Source organism: Brachyhypopomus gauderio, chromosome 3 (assembly GCF_052324685.1).
Source record: "Brachyhypopomus gauderio isolate BG-103 chromosome 3, BGAUD_0.2, whole genome shotgun sequence".
Lineage (NCBI taxonomy): Eukaryota > Metazoa > Chordata > Actinopteri > Gymnotiformes > Hypopomidae > Brachyhypopomus > Brachyhypopomus gauderio.
In genome coordinates, this window is record NC_135213.1 from 25,922,896 (window position 1) to 25,939,309 (window position 16,414).

General features: G+C 39.6%; 1 protein-coding gene across 3 annotated transcripts in view; it reads right to left on the bottom strand.

The window, feature by feature from the left end:
* LOC143510879 (integrin alpha-X-like) overlaps window positions 1-16,414 on the bottom strand; it is a 49,747-nt gene that overhangs the window by 16,407 nt on the left and 16,926 nt on the right. For all 3 annotated transcript variants that reach the window (XR_013130099.1, XM_077000724.1, XM_077000726.1), the window contains 10 exons: window positions 13,791-13,924; window positions 13,417-13,563; window positions 13,007-13,213; window positions 12,780-12,913; window positions 12,521-12,666; window positions 6,562-6,710; window positions 4,305-4,436; window positions 4,022-4,095; window positions 3,684-3,825; window positions 1,305-1,403 (listed from right to left, as the gene is read on the bottom strand). Coding sequence is in view for 2 of the 3 variants with exons in the window: in XM_077000724.1 (XP_076856839.1) it covers window positions 1,305-1,403; window positions 3,684-3,825; window positions 4,022-4,095; window positions 4,305-4,436; window positions 6,562-6,710; window positions 12,521-12,666; window positions 12,780-12,913; window positions 13,007-13,213; window positions 13,417-13,563; window positions 13,791-13,924 (1,364 nt within the window). In the remaining variant the exon portion in view is untranslated. The remainder of the gene's footprint in view (window positions 1-1,304; window positions 1,404-3,683; window positions 3,826-4,021; window positions 4,096-4,304; window positions 4,437-6,561; window positions 6,711-12,520; window positions 12,667-12,779; window positions 12,914-13,006; window positions 13,214-13,416; window positions 13,564-13,790; window positions 13,925-16,414) is intronic.

Below are 16,414 nucleotides of genomic sequence, written 5' to 3' on the forward strand. Positions count from 1 at the left end.
TTCCCCTTTGTCCCATAGACTGCAACAATGAATTATTGCCTCTGAGTAAAGAGATGCTCCAGACTGTTGCCAGTGTTTTCTTGGACCCAGTTGAGTCAGTTCTAGATATTTTACACTCTGATTCCATAAAGCTAATGGGATGAGCCCATAGAAGTGTCCTCATGGCCATAAAGGCTGCTGTCAAATTGGGCCATACAGCTGAACTAAATAACTGACCACCATAGTTACCACTAAGTAATATGGTAAATGTAAGAAAACCAGATAAGCAACACATTTAAATTAATTCAAAACATTTCATTAAGGTCCTTTAATACTGGATTAATACTACATAATGGCCACACTAGACGTACTGTATAAATTGCCCAAAGCCTACATAAAAAGTAAATAAATAAATGAAAAGAGAGAGCAATAGACTTGCTTGGAGATTGGGAAGAATATATGTCAATACAAGTTAAATTATGTGAAAGATAGACTGCAGTTAAGACATTTTTGTTGCAGTTGTGTAATACCTTGTACACAACATTTCTAACATGAAAACAATCTTCATTAGGAAGGAGAAATGCAGGTAAGATTCAGTTGTGTAACATAATTGTTATGGACTTTTATTATAAATGAACATCTCTCTCAGATGTTGCTGTGTAAAGCAACGTGTGTGTGTGTGTGTGTGTGTGTGTGTGTGTGTGTGTGTGTGTGTGTGTGTGTGTGTGTGTGTGTGTGTGTGTGTGTGTGTGTGTGTGTGTGTGTGTGTGTGTGGAAAAAGCTAATGTTTTCTTAAATAGTACAGACCAGCACAAATTTTAAAATTTACAAATTTAAAACAAACCAACAACACACTTTTGTTGTGACTTGGTTGTTGATCAGAAGGGTTGGTTGACAACACAGGTAATCATAGGCATATTGTTTAATTTCTCAAAAGCAGGAAGAAGCAAAAATGATGACTTTTGTAGCAATTTCCAGTACAAATACAGCACAAATGAACAGAAAACATTCACATAATACTTTATATTGGTCATTTCGATGCCACCTTCATGGGGGTCAGTGTATACAATGAAATATAAAAATTATTATTCTTTGCTAATGTAGTGAATATTTTTCAATGACTGTTTCCACCCAATCATAACAGTCACTAATATACTAATCATGAGTTAATATTTAATTTAGCTCTATTCTAACAACAACTTGCAACCCAATCCTGACTATACCAATACTAATCCTATACTGATCTAACATTACTGATCAGCATTTGATCAATTCCCCTTTTTTCAACTAACTATATAACTGCAGATCAAATGTTTTTGACTCACCAAGTCATTCTCCCTGAAGATGGGTTTACTGATGTGACAGGTAGTGGTTCCCAGAGAAACCTTTTGATCACTGTCCAAAGATGTGCATTCCACTCTGCCCTATTGGGCAGAAGGTAAAACAAGGATTATTTGTTATCATTATTTATGATATACACATATTTAAAGCAATACAAAGCACACTTCAATAACTACAATCACAAATACATGATGTGGGTACCAGATTACATATGATACATTAATGTTATTCTAGTTTGCTTTTGTACTTTCTGGCTGTCTCTCGCATCCGCTCAAGTTCATGCTAATGGCTTCAGTTTGGTTTCCTTAGTTTTTTTTTTCTTCCGTCCCCTGTACTGTGTTCATATGTCATGTCTCAGTTTGTCAGCTAGTTCTTCCCTTTTGTAGGTATATTTTTATGTAGGTTGTTGTTAGTAGTCTTGACTTATATTGTCAGCTTGTAGTTCTAGTACAGTGTAGAATGTACTTTGCTTGTGTTCTGTTTCCTGTAAATATATCTGTTAGGATTTATGAGTACTTTCCTTTGTGTTTGTGTCTTCTTTGATTCTCCTGATCTCCCTCTAGTGATCGGTGATCATTGCTTTACTGTTAGTTAAGATACTGCGTTGGTCACATGTGCTTCGTGTGGGCAATGTTACCCCAAATAGGGATATCAGCCCAGTTCTTGATAGACCTTGCTCTCTACGAGTGTGTCTGCCTCCTAGCACTAGCACATTACACACAGCAACATGTATGACAAATACAAAGAGCCACAGCAACATGTATGACAAATACAAAGCGGCTCAGCAACATCCTAACCATCTCAAATAATGTTTGATTATTAATACTGATTAATACTAGTTTTTGAGTATATAGTAGCCTATAGCTAAAAATGTCAAAGGTGAGTATACTCAAAAAGCATGGTTGTTTGAGTATGGTTTGGATGGACACCATTGTCCCATAGTGTAATGTAAAATGGAAAGGGACAAGCTAGCCACATTTGGAAACAAAAAAGAAGGTAAACAATGTAGAATATCAAGCATAGCTATTTTAGGTTTAATATTATGTTGAAAGTAACCATGGAAACATTTGCATAGCAATGATTCAACAATTCCTGTTAGTATGAAATGGAGCACTGTGACGAGGCAGAAGCAGCAGGAGGCGAGATTGCAGCTGTTAAGTCTTTAATGTCCATGTTAACAGAGAAGTATGCAAAACGGCTCACCAAAGAACAGAAAGAAGGCGCTAGGCCCTGCAATACAGTCCCAAACTGACTCGGCATGCTCGAGGAGCAAAAGACAACACATTCAGGTTGTGGATTATGCTGTCTCTTTCTGGACAGGCTCAAGGAATACACAGCACTGAATCGCGGGACCTTTAGGTGTTTATAGGGTGGGATAAAATAATAACAGGCGCATGAGTAATAGGAAGGTGTGTCAGTAGGCGGGTGGCTGAGCGGGGAAGTGTCATTGTGGAGGTGTGTCTGGCAATGGGCGTCGCCCCTGAGCCCTGGGACTGGCCTATTGTAACAAGCGGTATGTTAATATAAAATAAGAGCGTCTGCTAAATGCCCTAAATGATGTGTACTAACCTGTATATACACTCACAGGCCACTTTATTTATTAACGCAAATGTCAAATCAGCCAATCACATGGCAGCAACGCAATGCATTTAGGCATGTATACGTGGCCAACACAATCTGCTGCAGTTCAAACCGAGCATCAGAATGAGGAAGTAAGGTGATTTAAGTGACTTTGAACGTGGCATGGTTGTTGCCAGACGGGCTGGTCTTATTTCAGAAACTGCTGATCTACTGGGATTTTCATGCACAACCATGTCTAGGGTTTACAGAAAATGGTCCAAAAAAGAGAAAATATCCAATCCACAGAAATATCCACAGAAGTTCTGTGGGTGCAAATGCCTTGTTGATGCCAGAGGTCAGAGCAGAATGACCAGACTGGTTGGAGCTGACAGAATGGCAACAGTAACTCAAATAACCGAGGCATGCAGAAGAGCATCTCTGAATGCACAATATGTTGAACCGTGAGGCAGATGGGCTACATCAGCAGACCACACCGGGTGCCACTCCTGTCAGCTAAAAACAAGAAACTGAGCCTGCACTTCGCACAGTCTCACCAAAATTGGACAATAGAAGATTGGAAAAATGTTGCCTGGTCTCAGATGGTAGGGTAAGAATTTGGCGTTAACAACATGAAAGCATGGATACATCCTGCCTTGTGTCAACAGTTCAGGCTGGTATTGGTGGTGGTGTAATGGTGTGGGGGATGTTTTCCTGGCACACTTTGGGCCCATAGAGCATAAGCTAGTAGAGCAATAAATGTGTGTCCAAGTAGGGCAAGAAATGTGTGTCGATACTGGTCTTGCCTGTTTTCTGGTGAATTTCCTGAATGACAGTCCAAAGGGGTAGGAAAGAGTTATGTGACTGTTGTAGGAGTTTTCCCCTCTGTTCTGCACAAACACCATGACATTCAAATCTTGCATGATTCCAACTTGTATATCTGAGGATCTGGAAAAAGTTATATGAAGTCAATACACTAAAGATAATAAATAAAGTAACAATATAAAGATAAATATTGAAGTGGATTACATTTTCTTCAGACAGTAAATGAACTGTAACCACATTGTGACCTCTGATGAGTATATTACTGGGATTGTGTTTTACAAATAATTACATGTTTGTGTTTTACAAATAAAGTCCATACCCAGAGAAGTTGAAATCCAGTTTGAGATTGTCAGTGCAGACGTTATCGTTTCCACAGTTTATTTCAAAATCCAGCTGTGAAATTAGTTTACACTGTCAATGACATTACTACTAAGTTTAGTTCTCATTATAATTCTACTCAGATGGCAACTACTGTAGATAAATGCAGCTAAGGTGGATTTTGTTAAATTAAAACCGGCTTCCTTATATTTTGTATTTTGTTGCTGTATTTCTGTGTCTGTTGTTACTTTTAGATGAAAGGCTCACTCTCTGTCTTTCCTTACATTATGATCTGAAGTGTTCTTTATGCTTGGATGTAGGATGGGCCTTAGGTTTTCCATTGTGTTAGTAGGGAGGCCCTCAAATGTAAATGTTAACTCATTGGACAGTGGGTTTAGAGCATCCTCAGGGCAGGCCTGTGGGGCAGGAAACAACAAAAAATTGTAGGCTTTAGTAGCAACAGATGGGAGCATTATTGATCCTAACAGATTTATACTGATTTGCAAGATTTTACTGAACACTGACATTTTGACTATAGTTTCAGATTAATTTGATGTATAGACGATGTGAAATATGAAAGTGGATATGGGATTTAGTGTAACGATAATTAGTATCCAGCCAGCTGTCGTGCTCTCATTACAAACTGATGGGGTAGATTATATCTGATGAATTGTTTTTTTTTACAACAGATGGGCTGCAATCTATAATCTGTACACCTGTATAAAGCATCTGTGAGATAGGTGTGCCCAAAATGGTCGCTAGTGAGTATACAGTTGTGATCAAATTTATTCAACCCCCAATGCTGCGAAGGGTTTTATGGAATTCAGTGCACATTTGTAATTGTGTTCATAATGAAATCTTACAAGGACTTGTTAAAGAACTAAATGCAACTAAGATAGCATCAATTTTTTTTGTCATAAAGTATTAAATGGCCTTTTTGTGATTTCTTCATTGACACAATTATTCAACCCCTTTACGACTACCACTCCTAAGAACAGAGGTTCATTCCAGTGTTTTCCATCAGGTATTGAAAACATCTGTGGATGTCAACGAGCAGCAATCAAGCATGATAAGCACCAATTAGGCAGATTTAAAAGGACTGTGATACTCAGCTCCTTCTAGACATCTACTGGTGTGTTTCCAAGCATGGTGAAGGCAAGAGAATGGTCCCAGAAGACAAGAGAAGAGGTTATTGCTCTTCACAAGAATGGCAATAAAGATTGGCAATAAAGAATGGCATAAAAAGATTGCGAAGTTGTTAAATATTCCAAGATACACTATCGGAAGTATCATTCGCAAGTTCAAGTTAAAGGACACAGTGGAAACGTTACCTGGTCGTGGCAGAAAGAAGATCCTGACCGCGACTGCTGTGCGCTACCTGAAGCGTAATGTGGAGAAAAATCCCCGCGTGACTGCTAAGGAACTGAAAAAAGACCTGTCAGATGTGGGCACTGAAGTTTCAGCTCAGACAATAAGGCGCGCACTGCATAACGAAGACCTCCATGCCAGAACGCCCAGACGCACCCCCTTGCTGACTCCAAAGAACAAGAAAAGTCGACTGCAGTATGCCAAAAGTCATGTGGACAAGCCACAAAGGTTTTGGAACAGTGTACTGTGGTCAGATGAAACTAAATTAGAACTGTTTGGGACAATGGACCAGCGCTATGTTTGGAGAAGGAAGAACCAGGCTTATGAACAAAAGAACACCTTGCCTACTGTGAAGCATGGCGGGGGGTCAATTATGCTTTGGGGCTGTTTTGCTTCTAATGGTACAGGAAAGCTTCAACGTGTGCAGGGTACCATGAATTCCCTTCAGTACCAGGAGATCTTGGAGGAAAATGTGATGGAGTCAGTCACAAACCTGCGGCTTGGGAGACGTTGGACCTTCCAACAGGACAATGATCCGAAGCACACATCCAAGTCCACTAGAGCATGGTTGAACATGAAAGGCTGGAACATTCTAGAGTGGCCATCGCAATCACCAGACTTAAATCCAATTGAGAACCTCTGGTGGGACCTAAAGAAGGCAGTTGCAGTGCGCAAGCCTAAGAATGTGACTGAACTGGAGGCTTTTGCCCATGAAGAATGGGCTAAGATACCCATAGGTCGCTGCAAGACACTTGTGTCAAGCTATGCTTCACGCTTGAAAGCTGTCATAACTGGAAAAGGATGTTGTACTAAGTACTAAAAAATAATGTCACTAGGGGGTTGAATAAAACTGATAATGATGTGAGCACAGTAAAGACATTTGTGGTTATTCCATCATAAATATTATGTTATGTTTGTCTAATTTATAAGTGCCTCTTTGATATAATTGTAAATAAGATGACTGAAATGATCAAAATCAATGTCAAACTGGCCAAAACACTTTATTTCAGTGGGGGTTGAATAAATTTGATCACAACTGTACATGCAAACTAAGTGTTTCCAAAAGTGGGTGGTGAAATTAAATAGCTTTTCTCAGTTCTTAACTAGATCACTGAATTTGCATAAACTCAAGTTTTAAAAGATCTGCCAGAACAAAGCCAGCATGGCACTCACCTCTATCCAGAAGTGATGATCTTTACATACCTCATCCAAGATAACAGTCGTATTTCCGGACAGATCGCGATTTTTTGCTAAAAAGAATGCTCGATTGCTCTGTCGTTTTGCATCAAGCTTTATGGTATATTGAATGTTTGCAGACAAATCTTAAAAAAAGGAGAAAACGTCATTTGCAAAATATGCAATATCTCAAAAATTTCAAAAGATATTCAATACTCAGCCTGTTGCGAATTCCCTTCAGTTTCTAAGACTTTATTTCTGGCGCCACTAGGGGGCACACTAAGGCCCCGTCCACACGACGCCGGAGGTTTTTAAAAACGGAGGTTTTTGTCTCCGTTTTCAAAAATATCTCCGTCCACACGATCAGCGTTTTCAAAAATATCTACGTCCACACGACGCCGGAGGTTTTTAAAAACTGAGGTTTTTGTCTCCGTTTTCAAAAATATCTACGTCCACACGACGCCGGAGGTTTTTAAAAACGGAGGTTTTTGTCTCCGTTTTCAAAAATATCTACGTCCACACGACGCCGGAGGTTTTTAAAAACGGAGGTTTTTAGCCTCCCGTCCACACGAAAACGGCGTTTTCGGTCACCGAAAACGGAGGTTTTTGAAAACGCCTTCCAAGGTGGAGACTTTTGAAAACTCCGGTCTCGGCGTATTCGTGTGGACGGGGAAAACGCATGTTTAGGAAAACGCTGACGTCACATAGTGAGTCTGCACATGTCTTTTTTTTGTTTACATTCGCTCAGCTTGTTCAGCATGGATACGCAGCTGATACGCAGCCGTGAAACGCTGCAATTAACATGCCAGCCCAGTAGAGGGCGATCGTACTTCCCACAGAATGACATCAAAACACTTGAAGAATTAAATTAAATCAAATATATTTGTATAACGCTTTTCACGACACACGTTGTCCCAAAGCGCTTTACAGGATTTACAAAGTTAACAATAATGTAGCGTGTAATGCGGATGATTGATTCAGGGAACGAGCCATTTTGAATACTTGCTTTCTTTATTAGAAAGCAGCCCTGTTTCAACACAACGGGTAATGCTTGTGAACTCGGACTTACACATACATTGAATGGGTGCGGGGTATCGAATGAGTACGAACACACGGGGGTGGTAGGTTTGACAAGCACATTAAAAACACTCATACATACATCGATTAGAAGCTTACATTGTACAGACACATTCATCACATAGCACTTTATCACAAGCACATTACAGACATTATAACACTAAACTTAGCGACCAAATATGACACGAAAGGGATTATGGGAACGATTTGAAAAAACTGAACGCAGCGCATTTAGGCACCTCCGCTGTGTTATGTAATGCGAAAGTAACATTAAATTAAACTGTACACATGTTAATAATACGCCAATTGCAGTGACAACGAAAGCAATCACGGAGCTGTCCATGCTGAACAAGCTGAACGAATGTAAACAAAAAAAGACATGCGCAGAATCCCTATGTGACGTCAGTGTTTTCCTAAACATGCGTTTTCCCCGTCCACACGACAACGCAGAGACCGGAGTTTTCAAAAGTCTCCACCTTGGAAGGCGTTTTCAAAAACCTCCGTTTTCGTGTGGACGGGAGGCTAAAACGGAGACAAAAAGCTCCGTTTTTAAAAACCTCCGGTGTCGTGTGGACAGAGATATTTTTGAAAACGGAGACAAAAACCTCCGTTTTTAAAAACCTCCGGCGTCGTGTGGACGGGAGGCTAAAACGGAGACAAAAACCTCCGTTTTTAAAAACCTCCGGCGTCGTGTGGACGGGGCCTAAGACAGGCATAGAATGGGTTTTAGTTCAGGCGATAGTTGGGCAGCGCTGAGGAGGTCCTCAGCACCCGGTGTTTAGCTGCAGCAGCAAGCTAGACGTTTTTCTGTTTCCTCACTGAAAGAGTTCAGTTAATGTGTTCGTGAAGAGGTCAGTTTACAGCTCATGAAACTTTAGTCACATATCTTCTGGTTGTGTTGTTATTTGTAGCTGTGCTAGTTATTTTAATTATCCTACCGCTAAGTACAGTTAACTATATTTACTAAAGTTATAGATATTACATGAGCTTAGCAGCAGAGATGTAAAATGCACTACTATTTAATTAATGTGCGATTTAATCACATTATTAGCGTTTGTAACTAAGAAAGTTCATATATGAAGAATGGTTGTGTCTTTCTTGGACTTAGTGTTTGTATTTGTTATTCCAGAAAACCATTCCACTGTAACTCTGTACACTCCTGCTGAGCTACTAGTCAAAGTAAAGACCAAAACTGCATTCCCTGTCTCCGTGTCACCTCTCTTACCGGAGTGCTCCAGTGGATAAGGAATCCCAGCATAAACTGCTTTAGTTTATTAAAGAGCTATTGAACACAGCCTGTTCAGTGTGTTCAATGTGTTCAATGTGCTGTCCCTGGTACTGAACACAGAGCACCATGTTTAACACCATGTACAGCACATTAAACACATCAAACCTTCCCAATTGCAATGTTCTGAAAGACTTCTGATAACTTTTGAACCACAAAAGATATTGCAGATATTGAGAAATATTGAGACCTGGCAGTGGAAACAGTGAAACTTCTTCAGCAGTTTGAAAATCAAAAACAGAAAATAGATCCTTCTTTCTCATCAGAGAAGGATACACATATACCTGTAATCGTTACAAGACCAAATTGAACATCTTGTAAACAAGCACATATTTAGAAGCAACCAAAGGCTTAAGAGTATAACTTCAGTAAATCAGCTGAAACTCTGCCAAAGCAAGGGGTAAGCACCAGGGGTGGAAAGTAACTAATTACATTTACTCAAATTACTGTAATTGAGTACTTTTTATGAGTAATTTGTAATTTTCTGAGTAGTTTTTGAAATATTTAATTTTTACTTTTACTTGAGTACATTTTGACCCAAGTAGTTTTACTTCACTACATTTGAACGGCCTCAAATTACTGAGTAAAAAAATATTGATGGTGAAAAATTAAATGCGGGCAGTAATTTAAACTTCGAGTCCCAGAACTGAAGGCCAATTGTATGGCCTTGCCTTGCGCGCGCCCTTTCCATTGTCTCATAATCAGGTCGTAATCTGGTGCACGTTTTTTCCAAAAGGATGAGATTGTTCTATCTTTAAATCTTCTATCTATCAGGTTCTGTGGGATCCTGTGGACATTTTATTGTGAAAAGTGGAATCCTGTGGGCACTGTATTTTGAATAGTTGGATCCTGTGAGCGTTTTAAATAGTGGAATCCTGTGCGCATTTTGTTTTATTTTGAGATGTGGGATCCTGTGGTCATTTTATATTTTATTTTGAGTTGTGGCAACCTGTGGGCATTTTATTGTGAATAGTGGGATCCGGTGGGCACTGTATTTTGAATAGTTGGATCCTGTGAGCACTTACTTTTAAATTGTGGGATCCTATGAGCATTTTTTTATTTTTGATGTGGGATCCTGTGGGCATTTTATTGTGAGTAGTGGAATCCTGTTGCATTTTAGTTTGATTTGTAGCATCTTGTGGGCACTTAATTTTGTGTGCATTTTGTTTTTTGAATAATTTATAATTTATAAAGAATATAATTTCTTTATTCTTATCATAGTTTTGTCCATTGGACAATATGACTGAAAATTGTTTGCACTTTATGGTACAGGTTGTGACTGTCCTTGTGCTGTGAGGAAGTATGTCCCTGAGCCCAGCTGACCTTTTTGCAAGCGTTGATGTGCACTTAAATACACTAAAATCGATTAAAACAACTTGTGTTGAATTTGGTTCATGATTCATCCATGCATTAAATAACTGAAAGTAACTAACTTTTACTCAAATTACATTTTAAATGAAGTAATTTTGTACTTTTACTCAAGTAAATTTTGAGATGGGTAATTTTACTTTTACTCTGAGTAGATTTTAGGCAAAGTAATGATACTTTTACTCAATTACAATTTTTCAGTAATCTTTCCACCTCTGGTAAGCACTATTATTCTATTTTGTTGAAATAGAAAATTAGGTTTCTGAAAGAGTGAAATGGCCCAAGAATCAAACCTTGGAGGCCAGTCAGAGCAGAACTGTTAGGTCATATCATATCTCTCATTGTTTAAAGGACTGGCACATATGCACTGATTAGAGTAATTACCAAAAGAAGTTGAGTTATATTGAATCTGTGGGTGTGGTTGTGTTTGCAGCATGCAGTTAGATTAAGATCTCTCATTCCCTTAAACTGTGATACAACTAAATATTTAAATTACATAAAGATGTACTAAAATTAACACTGAGTTAACTTCGGTATGAACAAGACTGGACTAAATAGACAGTGGGGTAGACAAGGTGATAAGCCAAGACCAGTAAACATTATAACACCAGGCAGGATACCTAAAGGGCAGGCTAAATAAAAGACTAAACAGAAAGAAACAGACTAAAAGTAAGTACATTGGAAAAACGAAACCAGAAAAAAACACGAGACACACATGCGAAACTAAGCCAAGTCAAGCATGAAAACAAGTCGTAATACAACGACCTTGCTAAAGAACACAAGGGGAACAGAGCAGTAGGAACTAAACGGCACAGAGGTGAACAACAGATTACAAAACTAGTTTAGGGGAGAGAAAAAACCAAAAACCAAACGGAAATACAATAATGAGAATCAATTCAGGTAGGCAGGAGTCCAGAGACACTGTAGAGCAGAGGGAAAAGCTACTGGAGTACAACCAACAATGACCAACGAGGACAGGGTGAGACGAGAGGTTTAAATGCACGGTGAAGACTGAATCATGACACAGGTGAAACTCATGACTAGAACAAGGGGCTGAACTGAAGCGGGGAAAAGGTAAACACAGAGAATGGAAAGACGAGGCAAAAGGGGAAACAATGGATGTGATAGACAGCGGGGGCGGGGTGATCTCTTGCAGTTCCTTGCTTTGTTTCTAGTTACTATATATATTTATCCCTGTGTGTTTGGTCACTAGTGTCTGGTCTTTGTTTCATGTTCAGCCATTTCAAGTCAATGTGGTATGGTTTGTGGTTCTATGGTCATTGTGTTTATTGCAATGAAATGTCTAACCCTGTGATTCTAGTAAATCGTGTATTTCTCTCCCGTCTACCTGGCTTTTTGACCCTGGAATGTAATGAGAATTCTCACACAATTCATTCTCACTCTACTCTGAATGTTTCCACCCTCTTATCACCCTGGCGTACAATAGTCACAAGATAAATGTTTTCCCTTACAAAAATGCAATTGTGAGATATATTTTAGGGTGAAAATATTCACAGTCAAAATACTGTAATGAAAAATTAGACAAATCTTTACATGCCTACTTGACGACACACAAATACCAAATTGCTCTTGCATTTGCAAGAAGAGAAAGTCTGAAGCAGCAGAAGCACTAACATTGTTTTAAACAAAAATGGGTACAGCACCTGAGCAAATTTTAAACGTCATATCCCCTATTGTACAATTATGCCCACCTCATTGCAATAAATTGACATACATCTTACACAATTTGGAATGTTATGAACATTAGAGCCTTCAGAGTTCTAAAGTAAATGTAATGTATAATTTGGATATATGTATTTCATCATAGTTACAACCTTAATACAATATCCAACTACAAATTGCACCTTGTATGTCTTTACAGGCAGATTTAAGTGTTTTTTAGTTTCCAATTGTGATTTACACCCCAGTCAGAATTTCTTCTTTCTTCCTTCACCTTTAACCCATCTGTGCAGTGAGAACACACACTAGTGAACACTATATGGCTGTGTATGCACTGGGCAGCCCTATCCACTGCACCCAGGGAGCAGTTGTGGTTAAGTGCCTTGCTCAAGGGCACTTCAGTCATGGCCTAGTGTGGGACGTGAAACCTACAACCCTCAAATCACAAGATCAACTCCCCTACTACTTGACCATAAACATTTTCCGTTCAGATTAACAGTTTAGAATCTCCTGGTGTTTATAAGACTTTTGCACATCTGTACATACCTTTTTTCTGACTGTAACTTAACAAGCTCATCCTGAAACACAAATGCAAGGTGTTTTCTAAAGGCTTTTCACAATTGGTGATTTTGGTTGGGATTTTGGATGGATTATAGGTCACTGTGGTCACCAAAGTCACAATTGGTCTGGACCTAAAGTTCCCACACACAACATAAACATACATATGAATACACACTTTGAAACATGATTTGTTTATACAGTGGCAAAAGCTTAGTTGTGTGTTGCTGACTACATTTGTTCAAACCTGAACAATATGACTGTTCCTTTTGTTCCAACAGCAATATCTAGTAGACCATCTCCACTGTGGTCCAGAGCAAATTCACTCAAAGACAAGCCAAAAAACCCTTGATTTCTGAGTATAGATGAACCACTGATTCTCTGTCATCACAAAATGGGGAATTAGCAACAATTTAGGCAGAGTCAATGATTGTAAAATGCATCATTCATAATCTCTTTCTTGCTTTCCCTTACCTGAGAGAAGGTTTTAGAGATGTCATCTGATCTTCCATTAAAGATGTAGATGCTTCCCTGTCCATCATCCTCCAGAGGAGCTCCTACAACTACATCTGTGAACTTATCCCCGTTTAGATCTCCTGGGCTGGCCAGAGAAGATCCAAACCTACCTTTTTGTCCTACCATTCCCTCCAGTGTCTGTACAAATAGTACCTGTGATTGTGACTGATGAAAATTATACAAAAGAAGTTAGTTCTTAAAAAGTATGAAAATAAAACTTAAAAGAGGCAACCAATAAATAGCCACTATAAGTCTGCAATGGCAAGAAGTGAAGTGCTTTTTGTATATAACCTGAGGGAAAAAAATTAGGCTTTTGGTTTATGAGAAATGTAAATGATAACTAAGCAGCTGCTCTGCTTTCTCCTTACCCTGTGTGAAAAGGAGTAGACAAAGATTTTTCCTTCTTGATCATCATCTATATACAGTGGAGCAGAAACTAGTAGTAGATCTGCATAGGAGTCAGCGTTCAGGTCTACAACACCCACTCCATCTCCATAGTAGGCACCTATTTGAGGCTATGAGAAAGTGACATTTTCATAGTTCTCAAATGGGACTGTGAAAGTTCCACTGTTGAAGTATCAGGGTCTTAGACCATGTCATTATTGCTATAAAAGTATAATTTTATGCATTGGTGTTTAAGCCATTTTTGTCAACTACTGTAATGTTCTGAAAACTTTGGTTTTTGTTTTACTTGTTAGTATAGTATTGTATGTGGTTATAAAGGAACTGTCACATGTGCAACCTCTGGAGGATCCAAATGCAGCTGCTTTGTTGTGGTCAGTGATGAGATGGTCACTCTTCCTTTGTGTCCATGTCTTGGAGCTCCCAGAATAACGTATCTATCATACTGTGTTCTTCCTACTGCCATTGAATAACCTGGTAATGGGAACACATACATTCTTGGAATTAAATATATCTAAGGAATACACCAAATATTATAGAACTCGCACAGTTACATTTTCTCATTCTGCTCCTTGGTTTACACCAGAGCTGCGCAAAATGAAAGCTGCTGGACGACAAATTGAGCGTCTCTGGAAGAGAACTGGCTTAACTGTGCATGCTCATGCTTACAAGGACTATGTCGCCAATTACAAGGAGGAACTAAAGAAAGCCAAAACTTTCTACTACACAAATGTCATTCATAGTACCCAAGTCAATCCCAGAGTTTTGTTTTCAACAATAAATAAGCTACTCCAGCCTGCAAAATGCTTAAACACAATTCCATCAATAGAACTATGTTCTCGGTTCATGGTATTCTTTAATCATAAAATAGCATCAATTTATTCACAATTTCCATCCATTCCACCATTTGCTGGTTATGATTCCTCTTCTACACTTTACACTGGCAGTTGTCTGTCCTCTTTTGAGACTGTGCAGGAAAGTTACATCTCTCAATTAATTACTTCTTCAAGAGCCACTACATGCCAACTCGACCCGGCCCCAACATCCTGGGTGAAAGCGTGTCTTACCTCAGTCTGCCCCCTTATTACCCAGTGTATTAACGCTTCATTGATCTCAGGCACAGTCCCAGCTTCCATGAAGCTAGCGTCCATTACTCCTATTCTCAAGAAAAATGGCCTAGATCCTGATGTTCTGGCGAACTACAGACCTATCTCAAATCTTCCATACCTCTCTAAAATTCTGGAACGAACTGTAGCTGCTCAGTTGATTGAACACATTGAATCAAATGATCTATTTGAGGTGTTTCAGTCCGGCTTTAGGAAAAATCACAGCACTGAAACTGCACTAGTGAGGGTGACTAACGATCTGCTTAGGGCAGCCGATCAGGGATTTGTAAATCTACTTGTATTGTTGGACCTCACAGCTGCATTTGACACAGTCTGCCATAACATCTTACTTACGCGCCTTTGTAATCAGATTGGAATATCTGGAACTGTACTTGCTTGGATCCAGTCCTACCTCACTGACAGGCATCAGTTTGTTTCAGTGGGAGGTTTTAGATCTGACTCGTGCATTCTGTCGCATGGTGTCCCGCAGGGTTCGGTCCTTGGCCCACTCCTCTTCATACTTTACTTGCTCCCACTTGGCGACATTATCCGTGGGCATGGGTTGCAGTTTCATTGCTTTGCTAATGATGTCCAGATTTACATTTATTCCAAACCTTCTTTCAGCCTACCGCCTCCTGCTCTGCTAAAGTGCCTAATTGATGTGAGGTCATGGATGGTTGAGAATTTTCTTAGCCTAAATAGTGATAAGTCAGAGGCTGTAATAATTGCTTCTCCAGCTAATGTGAAGAAGATTAGCAATGTTACTGTCTCATTTCCTGGTTTTATTGTAAATTCATCACCCCTTATTAGAAACCTGGGAGTCACTCTAGATTCAACACTCTCTTTTGATCAGCACATCAAGAATACCTGTAAGACAGCTTTCTTTCATCTCAGGAACATCGCCAGAATCCGGCCATTCCTCTCCCAAAATGCCGCTGAGGCTCTCGTCCACGCATTCGTTACTTCACGAATTGACTATTGCAATGCTGTTCTGCATGGACTTCCGGCTCGGCTGCTTAACAGGCTGCAACATGTGCAAAACGCAGCTGCAAGGATTTTAACTTGCACCAAATCCTGGGAGCACATTACACCTGTGCTGAAACATCTACACTGGCTCCCGGTTCAGTACCGCATACAGTTCAAGGTGATTGTACTGGTGTTCAAATCACTGCATGGCTGTGCACCATCTTATCTAGGTGGTCTGCTTCAGTCCTACACTCCAGTGCGCACCTTGCGCTCATCCGAGCGGCATCTACTTCAGGTGCCCAGCACCAAGTTGTGCACTGTTGGTGATCGAGCCTTCAGTGTGGTTGGTCCAAAGCTCTGGAACAGTCTGCCACTCGACCTGCGCTCTTGTTCATCCCTCTCAGCATTCAAAGCTCATTTGAAAACTCACCTCTTCCAGATAGCCTACAGCTAAGCAATATTTGTTTTAATTTGTTTTATTGGTTATTTTATTGGTCATTTTAGTTCTGTAATACTGTATTTTGATCTACTTTTTACTTTTCTATGCTTTTATTACCTGTACAGTGTCCTTGGGTTTCCTGAAAGGCGCTTCTTAAATAAAATGTTATTATTATTATTATTATAAATATTCTGCAACTGAAATGATTCTGTGTTTGGGAACCAGTACCTCAAACTCCCATGTTTGGAGAAAAATTATGACCACCTGTCATAGTATGGAAGGGGCCAGCAGTATTTATGTATTTTTAGTCCTTGTTGCATTGTGTTGGTCCCTCAGGTGACGCCACCTAGGGGGTTCACCACCTGAGGGTTCGCCACCTGAGGGGGTTCGCCACCTTGGGTGTTCGCCACCTGAGGGTTGTTTGTCTGTCTATGTATGTCTTAACTATGTACA